This window comes from Rattus rattus, chromosome 8 (assembly GCF_011064425.1).
Source record: "Rattus rattus isolate New Zealand chromosome 8, Rrattus_CSIRO_v1, whole genome shotgun sequence".
Lineage (NCBI taxonomy): Eukaryota > Metazoa > Chordata > Mammalia > Rodentia > Muridae > Rattus > Rattus rattus.
This window is the reverse complement of record NC_046161.1, coordinates 87,197,735-87,210,888: the sequence shown is the minus strand read 5'-3', so window position 1 is coordinate 87,210,888 and position 13,154 is coordinate 87,197,735. Positions and strand designations below refer to the sequence as shown.

Sequence of the window (13,154 nt, the reverse complement as noted above, 5' to 3'; positions counted from 1 at the left end):
CCACTGTGATGTTCGTCTTCTAAAATCCTTACAAGGGCATTCTTACCCTTTAAAGTACAGTTTCTGTGGGGAAGTATGATTTTAGAAATAATCTTCCTTAACCTTTTTTGTTAAGTTAATCTTACAAAAAAAAAAAAAGATTCTTCTGTTAAAGGAACAAAAGATAGATAACAAACCCCAAGATGTCTGTCTTTTCTTTTCAAGATACGCCATTTCAGTTGCTCGGAAGATCGGCGCCCGGATATACGCACTGCCTGATGATCTCGTGGAAGTGAAGCCGAAGATGGTGATGACAGTGTTTGCCTGCTTAATGGGAAAGGGACTGAACAGACTGAAATAATGAACCATGTACTGTGACCTGTCACATTACACGCATCAAACGTCTCAGTTTACAGAATTTTGAAATGTAGTGGGTATCAAATCAGAATATCTGTCTGCTCCAAACAGTTCTGTGTCCAGTAATGAATAATATCTTGTCCATACCAGTTAGAATTTGTTAATCTGTTTTTTAGATAACACAATTACTTTAACAATCAACACCAATTCAGGAATGTTTTCCTCAAGCTGCTATTTCATAATTATTTTATTCCCTAAGAGTCTTACCAAATAAGACTAATCATTCATTTTTTGTGGCTCAAAAAAGACCTGTATAAAGTTTCGTCAGATCCTTCTATTAAATTTGTTTGGATTTTTTTGATGTGTTATTTAATTTTGATTAAAAATGTACCTAAAGTCGTAATCTAACTTTAATTCTTTCGTTTTTCCTCCTTAACTATGTAAAGCGATCTAAAATTTTCTGTAAATTTCTATATCATATAAAAACTTAAAAGGATAAATATCATTCGTCAACATTAAACTTTTTTAATATGAGAACTAATTCTTGAATAACCCCCAAGGTTCCCTCTCTTGTATAAGCTCTGGAAGCATTTTACTTAAAGTTTGATTATAACTCCATTGCCTCTTTACGTGTCCTAGTTTGATAATATAGCTTTATCATCAACATCTAGCGTAATATTATATGTTGGTAAGATGTTATATATGTATTCCTCTAAGTCATCTGAGATACCCAGATTTTCTTAAATGGTATGTATTAAGTGGTCAGCCAGCCATTAAGTATTTATTTTGCCCCCCACAATGTGTGTGACACTTTTCAGTTGTGGATATCTGATATGTGAAGATATGTTTTGCAGATATTAATTATGAATGTGAACACAGTTATTTTTCACCTAATTGCTTTCAAATACTTTCAGCCAAACATTGGATAGAACGTCCCAACCGATACTGATCCCTATCCTGTTAGCATCACATTACACTTCCTGGTTTTAGTCTATAGTGAAACCTACATAATTGGAATCTGCCCACCAAATAAATGGCTTCAGTAGAAAGGTGTGTATAAAAGCTAATGTCCGTCGTTGTCGTTTTTCATGGTTTTCACAGCCCTGTGTAAACTGGAAACGTTTAAGGTCTGTGTTCCTCGGGAAGAGTTAAAGCTTGTAGGCTCTTTTCCCAGCATCCTTAGCGGTAGAGAAATTCTGTTCTCCATAGTTGAAGCCCCAAACTAGCTCCCCCCACCTTCCACTTTAGTGCCAGTGAGCAATACTGCTTTGCAACGGAAGTGCTGTCACTTCTCTGTGTGAATGAACGCCCACCTCCTCCTTGTCCACTGACCAACATACATCGGGAGCGAGAGTGTCTGTGTGCTTAGGCTAGACTTTTTTAAATGAACTAACAGGTGGGATTCTGAAATATATTCTTCTACATGAAATTTCTTTGCCTTTTATATTTTGATGATTGTTTTCTTATGTGAAGATATAAGTATGCTTCTGCTATTTTCCTGAGATGATTTAAATCGCGCCTCTCTTGATTTTTTTCCACTGTCATACTTACTAAAATCATCTGATTTACATGGAATTTAGCACTTTAAGGTGTTCTTTTTCTCATGAAGTATATTTAATAAAAATGCCGTGTATGTAGGATGTGTGTTTATTTGATTTAAAGAAAAATATAGAAAGAAAAATATAGGACCTTCAATATTGATCTGTTATGAGCTTATTCCCCCACAAAAGCCTCAGCTCCTAAATGAAGTAATACAAAAGCTGTGTTTCTTTAGGGTTTTTTCTTTCATATAAGAAAAAACTTTTCAATTCTAAAATTTTAATGGTTTTATTAGTGTGTGTGTGTGTGTGTGTGTGTGTGTGTGTGTGAGATGCCTGTGTATGGGCATGCATGCATACAAGTGGATATCACAGGACAGACTTGTTGGGTCAGTTTTCTCCTTACACCTTCATGGGATTTGAACTCAGGGTTTGAGGTTTGAACAAGCAACACTTTTGTCCACTGAGCCACCTCACCAGCCCTCATATGAAGACATTTATTAAAGACGAACTATGTGAGACAACTTAGCTTGTGGTGAAATCATTTGAGTGGATAAAAATACTTAGCACAAATTTATTGTTTCCAGTGTCCAAATACCAAAACTAGATTCTTGGGCCTCCACTAAGAAAAGTAGAGTCAATCTTTTGACCTCCCTCCTAGTAGAGACAGTCAGCCAGTAGCAAGAACTAAGAAGAAATAGTGAGAAGGCAGTGGAAGGAGGGAGGGGGGAGATTTGCTGCAGACCAACTTGAGCAGAGGGAGAGGTTATCTGAGAAGCGAGGTAAGGGCTCTCTGAGGGAAAAAAATTTTTTTGGACTGTGTTCAGCCGTGAAATGCAAAGAGTTGAGTGGGCACTATGAAAAAGAGACAGACAGATGGACAGATGTGCTCTTCAAGTCACAAAGGGAAGAAGGTCATGAAAATATATAAACAGGACCCTTCGTGTAGGACTGAATGTAAAAATGAATTTCTTTCTCCTCTCTGGTTGGAGCTGTGATTGCTCTTTTGTTTCTTTGGTGTTTTACCTCTGACCTGAAGGAGTTGCTTGGAGTAGCATGCTATTTTGAATTTTTGCATACCATTGTACATCATAACTCCAACATTGCTCTTCATCTCACATATGCCAAATACGTAGGTGTTGTTAGAATGTCCCAATTTATGCATGTCTGCTGAGCAGTTTAATTGTATCTGAACAATACAAAAACCTGTATTATAACACCAGTTTGCCTGAAGTAGGTTCTCTAATGCTTTGGAAGGTTTCCTAAGATTACTACCAAAGGGGGTTGGAATTCCCTCTAATCTTAGAAATTAATCCAGTCCCGTAGGAGTTCTTTGGATAAAGAATCTGTGTATGGCTGTGAGTTCTTTTATCATTTGAGTTCGTTACCTCAAATACTAAAATTTTGGATGGGTCAGAGTTAGAGTTCTGCTACTGACTAAACGTTTTGCTGAGCAACAACGGAAGTGCAGAATTAAGAGTGTTCCTCTCTTCCGCTGGTCTCACCTTGAGCATCTTGGAAATTTCACCAAATACATACACTTAGAACTGTATTAAACATTACAGGACAATGGGGGAGATTGTCTAGGAACAAAAACTAGAACAACTTGAGATCATAGTTTATGTTAAACACAGAAAATGTTTGAAAAAAATGACTTTGGCATCAAAGGCTTTTAGAGGACATCTAGAAAGAACATTGGTTTAAAAATTAGGAAATTAAATGTTGAAAGAGAAAGTAATGGAACAAAGCAGTCTGAATGGGAGAGGAAGTATTATTCCCTTCAAATTTAAGTACATTTATCTATTGCTTTAAAAATCTAAACCTTAGAGTTCAGATTTTCCCTCTAGCGTTGACTGCAGAAAGCAATACAAAATTATTGAAAAGATGTAGTTTTCAAGTCACATTTGCTGAATGTCAGACAGCTGTTGTCTAAATAACATACCTCTTAAAATTAGTTGTGATTAAATGTAACAAATCCAGTGAAAGGACCTGTATGGAGAGTAAGTCCTAAACTGAGCTTATGTAACAGTTATGGTCGCCTTTAACTTAGATACAAATACATAAGTGACTTTAAAAATATCAGGAATATTAGACCATACTCAATCACGAAGATTATTTCCTAAACGGCTTTTAGGAGCAAGGAGAATGTAAACACAAACTCCCAAATCAGGTTGCTTGGCCAGGCTTTAGGACAATTCCGTAAGGGATTTCAAGTAAATGTTAATCCCTCAGAAGCTCCGCGGCACACTGCAGTGTATTTACTTTCTGTGCTGCTGCAGCACCACCACCGCGCTCAGGTGCTCAAAGACGCTGCAGACGCGCCCAGGATGCTAGGCGACCGACCAGAGAGGCGCGTCACCCCTGAAGCCCCGCCCTGCCTCACCCAGCCCCTACAGACCCCGCCCCCGAGCCCGGCTCCTTCGCAGGCCCCGCCCCGGTGTCGTCGCCTCCGCGGGGCTGAGGATGACGTGAGGAGAAAGCCGCGAACCTCTGTCTCCTGCGGGTGCTGCTGGGCCAGCGGTTCCCACAGCTCCGGAGCCAGACGTACTGCAAAGCGCTCCGCCGAGCTCCTCCGCCGGCCGGCGGCCTCCTCACTCCCTCCCAGGCCGGGCCGCCTCCTGCGCGGCCCCTGCGGCTCCTGGCACGGCCCCGCGCTCGGCTGCCGCCCTGGCGCGCTCCACTCTGTCGTCCCCGGACGGGCGCGGACCAGCTCGACCCGGGCGCCGGCGGCTGGGCAGAGGGCGCTGGCCCCGGGGCCGCGCCAGTGCGGCCACCAACCTGGGGCTGTCGGTGGAGGGCGAATGCTGGTTCCGGGGCGAGGCGACGCCCTTCGGGGCCAACGGGCCGCACACAGATGTGGCGGTGGGAACGACTCACCCGTTTTCCAGCAGCTCTGGGTCGGGGTCGGGGTCGGCGCCCATGGGGGCCCCGCCTCCCTCTCCTGGCCTGCCCCCGTCCTGGGCCGCTATGATGGCGGCCCTGTACCCGAGCACGGACCTCTCGGGCGTCTCCTCCTCCTCCCTGCCTTCCTCCCCATCCTCCTCATCGCCCAACGAAGTGATGGCGCTGAAGGATGTGCGAGAGGTGAAGGAGGAGAACACCTTGAATGAGAAGCTTTTCTTGCTGGCGTGCGACAAGGGTGAGAGCTAGGCCCCCTTCGCCACCTCAGGACACCCCTAGCACCCATTCCCTGGCTTCGGCCCCTGCCTCAACTTACTCCTGGCACTCTGGCTTTTTTCTTGCGTGCAGCGGCTGTTCCCACATCAGTGCAGCCCGCAGGACTTCTGCCTAATTGAGCTGGAGCAGCAGGCAGGTAGGGCGGGGGTGGTGGACTCCCGCAGGTGGGATGTTGCGGTGAGGAGGCGGGAGTCTTGATCCCAAAGTTGCTCCACTTCTGTCACTGATAAACTCTAGTTTGGAGTTACTTCTTCCTTTGGAGTCAGAGGCTAGTTTTGGACCTTCTAATCCGAAAATTCTACCAATTTCCCTTATGATTTCTCTGATTTATGGGCTGTCACCTTGTAGGTTTTTTTTTTGTTTGTTTGTTTGTTTTTTAAAGACTTTTCCTTCGGTTTAGCATCAAACAGCGAGTGCCTTAGCCTGTTAGAGTTGAGTGGTATCCCATTATCCTAAACACAAAATAATACGAAATAAGGCTAAGCACGAAAAAAGACACGAACTTTCCCCAAATTTCTGGAACCCCCTTGAGTGTTGATATTTATTAGGGAGAAAGGTTTATTGCTTCAGAGAGTTGGAAGGAGGCAAAGGTAGTAAAAAAAAGAAGTAAGTGTGGGCGAAATAATGTGGAACATGCAGTTTTTGAGTGTAGAAACTGACCAGTTTATGCCCACATGAAAAGACAAGCGTGGTTTCAAGTGGTGGGGGAGTGGGGACTTGATTGCTCTCAGATGGCGTTTATCTCCTGCCTGAAGGAAAAGTATTAAAACATTCTCATTCCTCGACTAAGCAGTTGGATGTTGAAAGTCTGTGTTTATTTGGGACAACTTTGTTGGAACCATGTAGACTTCTGAAACCTACTTCTGGAGGCCAGCTCACACTATGGTAAAACTAGTGACAGACGTTTTTGTTTTTATTCACATATAGTTAAGTCAACAACATCTCCCTAAACTTTTTAAAGCATTTGGGACAGGTTTGTTTGTTTGTTTGTTTGTTTTACATGACTACGCTTAATCTTAGCCAGGCCAAAAAGCAATCCCTTCTTAACATTTCACCAAGGAGTTAGAGATGGGATGGATGGGGAGGGCAGACTTTTATTTGTCCCCTGGATTCATCCTAATTGTCCTCTGTCACCTTTGTGGTAGGCTCGCTACATTGCAAGGAAGGATGCTTTGATTAAGTTTCTATAGCTGCTTTGCATACCTCAGGGCTCAGGATGCTTTCAAAATGTGCTACATTTCCTGGAGAATATACGGCCGCTGTTGTATTAACACCTTCCTTAATATCTTTAGTGGGACTTTCTGTTTTCCCTATTTGGGAGGAGATTTGAAGGGTGTGAGGTTAGGGAGGAGAGTGGTTTGGGCAATTAAAAAGCAGAGTCCCGGGGCTGGGGATTTAGCTCAGCGGTAGAGCGCTTGCCTAGCGAGTGCAAGGCCCTGGGTTCGGTCCCCAGCTCCGGAAAAAAAAAAAAAAAAAAAAGCAGAGTCCTGAGTATTGTTGAGAAGTTGTAATTGGTAGTCAGCAGCTAATATAAAGATGTGTATGATGAGGGAAATAATTTGCATAAAGGAGAGGTGATGAGAGTGTAATTAGCAAGTATATTCTGTACAGCTCACAAGGGTCACTCGTTACAGAACTTAAGCAGAAATTTTGTAAATCACCAAAGCCGTAGAATGCACCAGTTGAGATGTGTACCCTGGGAAGTGGTTCACAGTTGCTTTAATGAGGATGGTGGGGCAGCTAGCTGCCTTGCTGGCACATCTACTGGCCTCATGGTGTGTTTCTGTTGATTATTTTTAGCTTGCTGCTCCTTGCCATGCTATCAAAATATATACATGAAGTTCTTAATTGTTTTAAGGCATTGGACAAAAAGCTCTATCAATGAGTTACTGATGTCAACTTACTGACTTCATTAGGATTTTTTTTTTGTAATAAAGATGTTTTCTTTATGTACAGTAGTGAGGAACAATGAGGGTGAAAATGTATGTTTATGTACATAATAGATCTCTCTGAGCCAATGTTCAGTTTAACTTAAGTGGCCTAGACGAGATTTGGAAGGTAGGACATCCCTAGTTCTCTCTCTCCTGGGAAGTTAAAAGCAAATTACCCACGTAAACCATCAGTGCATTGTGTGTTATGAGGCTGAAGGACGTTTAAAGGTTAAATATGAAGGCACGAGCACTGTTTTAATCCAAGTTTCTCTTGCCCTTAGTATTATAAACTTCAGATGGATTCCACCAAATTTAATGATGCTGAGAAGCCTAAGACTAGGAGTGATAGTTTAATACAGGAAATGAGAAGTTCAAATGTCACTTAGAGGCAATAACTCATAACATTAAAAAGCCAAAGTGAACATTAGGACCCAACCATTCCTGCACCAAAGCATTTACTTGTGAGTTTCAGTAGGATTCCTTTGGTTCCAATGCTTTTTCTTAATCTTTTTTAATAATAAGTGGAGATATTATAAATAGAATGTTATAATTCCATGTTGAATGTATTTTGTAGAAAGTTGGTTTGAAAAGATTTATACATTTTTTTTTTTAAACACAGAAGGTTTCCACATTTCACAACTATCCTCAAATCTGATTTGGGTCTGTAGTCCATCTTGGTCTGTAATCACTCTGTAAGTAGCCTAGGCTGGCCTCAAAGGTGCAGCAGCCCTTCTGCTTCTGCCTCCTGGGTGCTGGAATTATAGACATGAGCCACTGCATGTAGCAAAACTGATCAACATTAATGCTGTTGTCGTTTCACTAATGGTGAAATTTATCACCATATGTGGGAAAGCCAAATGAGAAGCCAGTGAGGAAGTACACCTTTCCTAACTGATATTGTAACATTTCTCTACTGTATTTCTCTCAAGGATTTATTGGAGTTGGGCAGAGGAAATTTATCATTGAGATACATACTATCACATATACTAGCCCAGTTTCCAGTGGATTTCATAGAGCCCAGTAAAATTCATGTCCATTGAGGATGTTAGAAAGCTACAGGTTTTAAGATTAATATGCTTTGAACTTAACAGAATGGATTGAAGAGAAAGGGCTAGAACATGGGTGATTAACTGATCCCTAAGCCAAATCTAACTCTTTTTGCAAAGCCTGTGAGCTAAGTCTGGCTTTTACATTTTTTATTTTAAATACTTGGAAATATTTCTAATTAAAAGAAAAATTTTATAACAAGAAAGTCCTATGAAATATGAAAAGTTTTATTGGAACACATCCTCATTAGTTTCCATATGCTCTGTGTCTGCTTTGATGCGAAAGGGTCTGAGTACACTTGTGACTGAGATGCCATGTCCCACAAAACGTAGCAAATTTTAGTGCCTGGCCCTTTTTCAGAACAATTTTGTTGACCCCATTTGTTAAAGTATAAAGCATTGTATGAGTAATACAGAAAAGAATCCAATGTGAACTGAATCCAACTTCATTTTGGATAAAGGAAACTAGTTGTTTAAAGGGTTAGAGAGGAGTATGAATAGGGGTTCAGGGAAGTGAAAAATTATAAAGCAGCAAGGAAAATTTACAAAAAGTGGGTGCTTGATTTATGGGAAACCAATGTGGACTTGCTATCTGGCACTAAGGGGGCTTAGATGGTTATCCTTTCAGAAGGGCCAGTAAACAGGCCTCCATCTTCAATGCTCAAATGAACTGAGAGTGACACATTGGCAGCCATGACTTTTCCAGGGAATGCATTTACAGAGAGTCAAGCTAGTAATGCAACCTAGAGCTATTAAAAAGCATGTTAATGTTTTGTCCAAGTCTTCATGGGCTATGATTGAAGCCTGGTGGGGAGGGGGAAAGAAGCATTAGCTTGCTTAGGATTTGGTGAAAGAGAAAACTTTTCAGTAGGCATATCAGTCAAGAGTCTTTCACTGCCCAGAAGGGTGGTATCGGTTTGGATGAGGGTTAGCTATGTCACAGGGACAGGGAAATAAGCATGGGAGATGCTCTAGAGATTGGGCTGAGGTACTTGCTGTTGCATTGGTGCAGTAGCTATGGAGTCGACTGAAAAAATATTTCTTTTTTCTTTGTTGAACAAAGACAAGTATCTAGTGGCTAGGGAGGTAGCTTGGCAGATAAAGTGCCTGCTGTGCAAGCCTGAAGGTAGGAGTTTGACTCTCCAGCTTCCATGTAAACAGCAGAGTGTATTGGAGAGCCTGTAACTCTGGGCAAGCAAATCCCTGGAGCATGGTGGGAGCCAGTCTAGCCAATCAGTGAACTTTGAGCTCAGGGAGAGACCTCCATTGGCAGGGGCTGGGGAGATAGGGTGGAGGTAGAGGAAGACCATCCTGGACCTCTAGGCCCCTCATTGGAACCCACATAGACAGGAATATTCACACATATACTTCTCACAGACACACAAATAAAGTTAAAGTTTAAGAACAACTATATCATGACAGGAGATGTGACTTGCAAGCAGTTTCCCTAGGCAGGAACAACATCATGTGGCATAGCAGGCATTGTTACTGGCATCTGGGCTGTTAGCCGGCCCTTTCCTACAGTGTGTATTCGTCCTCACAGTGAACAGCTTTCTTGTCTTTACGATATATCGCTTAAATGACTTGCAAATATAAACTGTAGTTATGAAGGAACAGTAAAGAAGCGGCTGAAAGTATTACAGAATTAATGAAACTAAATAACCTTAGATGTAGATCCCCTGGATAGCAGAGCAAGCTTTATGGATAGCATTTTCCTGTCCCTATGCTTAGAGTCAGATTTATCTGAAGTATTTTTAAATGTTACTTTTTAGCAGTAGTGATTACTGGGTTATTTGGCCACTCTTGGTATAGCTGAAGAGTTAAGAACATCACTTCATCAGTGGAATTTAAATGTTAATTGATGCTATGGGAGAGTTATTTCATGACTACTTTTTTATTCTTGAGAGACCTAAGGAGATGTGTTGTCAAGAAGACTTATTATTCAGCTTTTAAAATGTACAGGGACTGTTAGCAGACATTGCAAATAATAGAAAGCTTTCAGTTTTCACAAATGAAATCTGCTATCTTAGTTGCAATATTGTTTTTCTTACTCATTTAGTCTAATGTTTTCTCTCTGTGCATCATGAAATTCTTCTTCTCTCCCTCCAGTTTCCACTCTGATCATCCTGTCCAATCTTACTCACAGACATCTAAAGAGGAACTACATGTAAAACCGTTTGTTTTGTGTTTACAAAAGTAAAATGAAACAACTATCCCACTGCTGTCTTTCTCTAACGAGAGTTGCCCTTGGGTTTTATTTCTTTTCTCCCCCCCCCCAGTCTCATTAGTGGGCAAATATAATAGGCCTTTGGTGACAGCTATTCCCATTTTCCTCACATGGGATGACAATTTTGTGGTGGCAGAAGACACCCTACCTGCTCCTGGTAGATCAAGTAGTCATAATAGGCTCAACTTGGCTTTTTGTGAGCTGAGTGTTTTCTGATTATTAATACTCTACACCTTGTCTTCCTTAACAAGATGGTGTGTGTGTGTGTGTGTGTGTGTGTGGGTGTGTGTGTATGTGTGTGTGTGTATGTGTGTGTGTGTAAGAGGGAGGGAGGGGGAAAGAGGTGTGGAGGGAGGGGAGGGAGGAGGGAGGAGTAAGATCATTTAGGTGCCCTTATTATACATACGGTCATGTTCATATCACGCTTTAAATGTATGCTTTTCCTCTTTCTAATATCTTCTACCTCTGGTCTCCATTTTAATCAATCTGATACATGAGTAAATGTGTATGTATTTGAGATCTAAAACTAATTTCTTTTTAAGTTTCATTTTATTTTTCTATAGTAACTGCCAGTCTGTATTTTGGGGTATTCTATATTAAACTGTTTTACATATCTTGTGTAAGTTTTTCTCCTTATACCATCAGGTTAAGAATTTTAAACTAGAGATTTTTATTACATGCTACACATTTATCTTTTTCTACTTCTGTTTTATATTTGCTGCTTGTATCTGTATTATTTTTATCAAGATATACTTTTTTTCCAGGAAATGTTCACATTTTCTGTGCACATGTCCACATACAAAGCAAAAATAAGTTTAGGTATTTTTAATCTTTTAATTCAGCAGGATAAAATTTTCTTTATAGAATTCTTGCTTAATGTCTTAAATATTAAATTATGTTTGTATATTGTTATTTAGGTGACTATTATATGGTTAAAAAGATTTTGGAGGAAAACAGTTCAGGTGACTTGAACATAAATTGCGTAGATGTGCTTGGGAGAAATGCTGTTACCATAACTATTGAAAACGAAAGCTTGGATATACTGCAGCTGCTTTTGGACTACGGTTGTCAGGTACAAGGCTAGATGATTTTATCCAGTAGCTCCTAAGAAATGTTAGCTGTGCCTTGCTTTCATGCCCCCTTCTAGCTTACTCTCTTTCCTTTGCTTCAGTTTCCTCTCTTCCTCTGTCTTTCATCTTCTACTTGTTTTTAAGCCACTAAAAAGTTTACAAAGCAAACCCAAGTAAGCTTTTTAAAATGTAACATTATAAATTTATTCATATTTTTTCTGCTTCCTTTCCCTACATTAGACGGAAGTAAACTATCATGAATTATTAAAAGCGACATTATTTTTATTACTGATAGGATTACTATTTGTATTATATACCTAAAAATAGTACAAGTGTTCTAGAAGTGCCAGGGGACAGGACTTTTTCTGTGACCTGTGTTATTTATAGGCACATGAATAAATGTTCCTCACAAAACAGTTTATAGTTCAATTTGGTTTTCTAAGTTTTATTATGTTTTCCTCTTTGTTTGGAATTTAGTGTTTGCTTTCATCTAAAGATGAATGGTCTGTGTTTTTACAACTGGAGAGGGTAGAACTTTCCATTTGTCTTTGTATCAGTTAAGGTAGAGAAGCAGACATGCATGTACATTTTGAAGATATAATCTAATAATAGCATCATTTCTTGTCCCTGTTTGGCTCACTCATGATAAATAGCATAGGAACTCTGGCTCTTCTGTTATAGCTTTAATGAGGCAGAGCCTTTTAGAAGCACTCACAGCATATCGTTTTAGTTATTGTAGGTGTTTTAGATACATCCTTATTATTTATATTATAATATGGTATCATGACTGATATATAAACCTATATGTATATATATGCATGTGCACACACACGGACACACAGACACACAGACACACAGACACACACACACACACACACACACACACACACACACACACACACCCCGTATAGAAAAGGGAATTGGGTGTCCAGTCACTTAGCTTTCTAGAATACAACAAGAAACTAAATCAAAGGGCTTCTGAGCTGCTAGAATAATTTTGCTAAAGTTAAATGTAGTTGAAAAGCACATCTTCAAAGTCTATATTTTTCATTTTAGATTTCATTTTTAACTTAATTATTTTTCTGATCTGAAGAGAATCAAGAAAGGCAGTGAAAGGGGTGTTAGAGCAGTAGCTGGACAAAATGACGCCTGGGACCACTCACACTGCTTCATTAGAGATTGTTAGCACTGCATGTCTGCTTGGTGGTTATGCTTTCTAACAGTGGGTTAGCATCAGTAAGGGAAGTTAAATTATATCACTAGCAAACACCTTAGATGAAAGCACATATATGTATGTATGTATGTGCGTGTGTATGTGTGTGTGTCTTATAAAAGCAGAAAACTCCCATTAAAATTATTTAAAATTTAAAGTTAAATACTTAAAGGCATAAGCTTCAGTTACCTAGGAATTAAGGTTATAAAGAAATAAGCCACTGATGATTTGGGATAAGAAATGCTATGGTGCAATAACGATATTTACATACACAGTTTTTGTGTATCTAATAATTCTGCAGTGCACATGATTCTTTCATATTCTTGATCACATTTGAACATCACAGTCAGACTATCCAGATACTGTATTTTATAGATTAGAAAACTGAGGCTCATAGACCTTAATGTAGTGCCCAGAGTCATAAAATCAGTAAAGGCAAAGCTAAGGTTTGAATTTAACCTTCTGACTGCAAACCCCATGCGCCTTCCAGTTCTCCATATTCTGTCTGAGTTACCTGTGTCTCATTCTGTCAGTCAACAAATGTCAGAGACCTTTGGCTGCTTGTGATGGTGGAAAGGGGTAAGAGAGATTCTCCTTCTTCTCAGTGGATCTTAAA

The 13,154-nt window shown here is 40.2% G+C and overlaps 2 protein-coding genes across 6 annotated transcripts in view; both read left to right on the top strand.

The window, feature by feature from the left end:
* Nucleotides 1-1,973, top strand: part of Pls1 (plastin 1) — a 92,627-nt gene extending 90,654 nt beyond the window's left edge. The window contains exon 16 of the mRNA XM_032909980.1: nt 205-1,973. Coding sequence (XP_032765871.1) covers nt 205-340 — 136 coding nt within the window. The 3' untranslated portion in view covers nt 341-1,973. The remainder of the gene's footprint in view (nt 1-204) is intronic.
* A 2,720-nt stretch (nt 1,974-4,693) lies between these two features.
* Nucleotides 4,694-13,154, top strand: part of Trpc1 (transient receptor potential cation channel subfamily C member 1) — a 43,610-nt gene continuing 35,149 nt past the window's right edge. For 2 of the 5 annotated variants that reach the window (XM_032909976.1, XM_032909973.1), the window contains exons 1-2: nt 4,694-5,013; nt 11,173-11,327. In XM_032909976.1, coding sequence (XP_032765867.1) covers nt 4,794-5,013; nt 11,173-11,327 — 375 coding nt within the window. In that variant the 5' untranslated portion in view covers nt 4,694-4,793. Of the gene's footprint in view, nt 5,014-10,628; nt 11,075-11,172; nt 11,328-13,154 lie in introns of those variants that run through there. The other 3 variants (XM_032909978.1, XM_032909977.1, XM_032909974.1) reach the window with 2 other exon arrangements.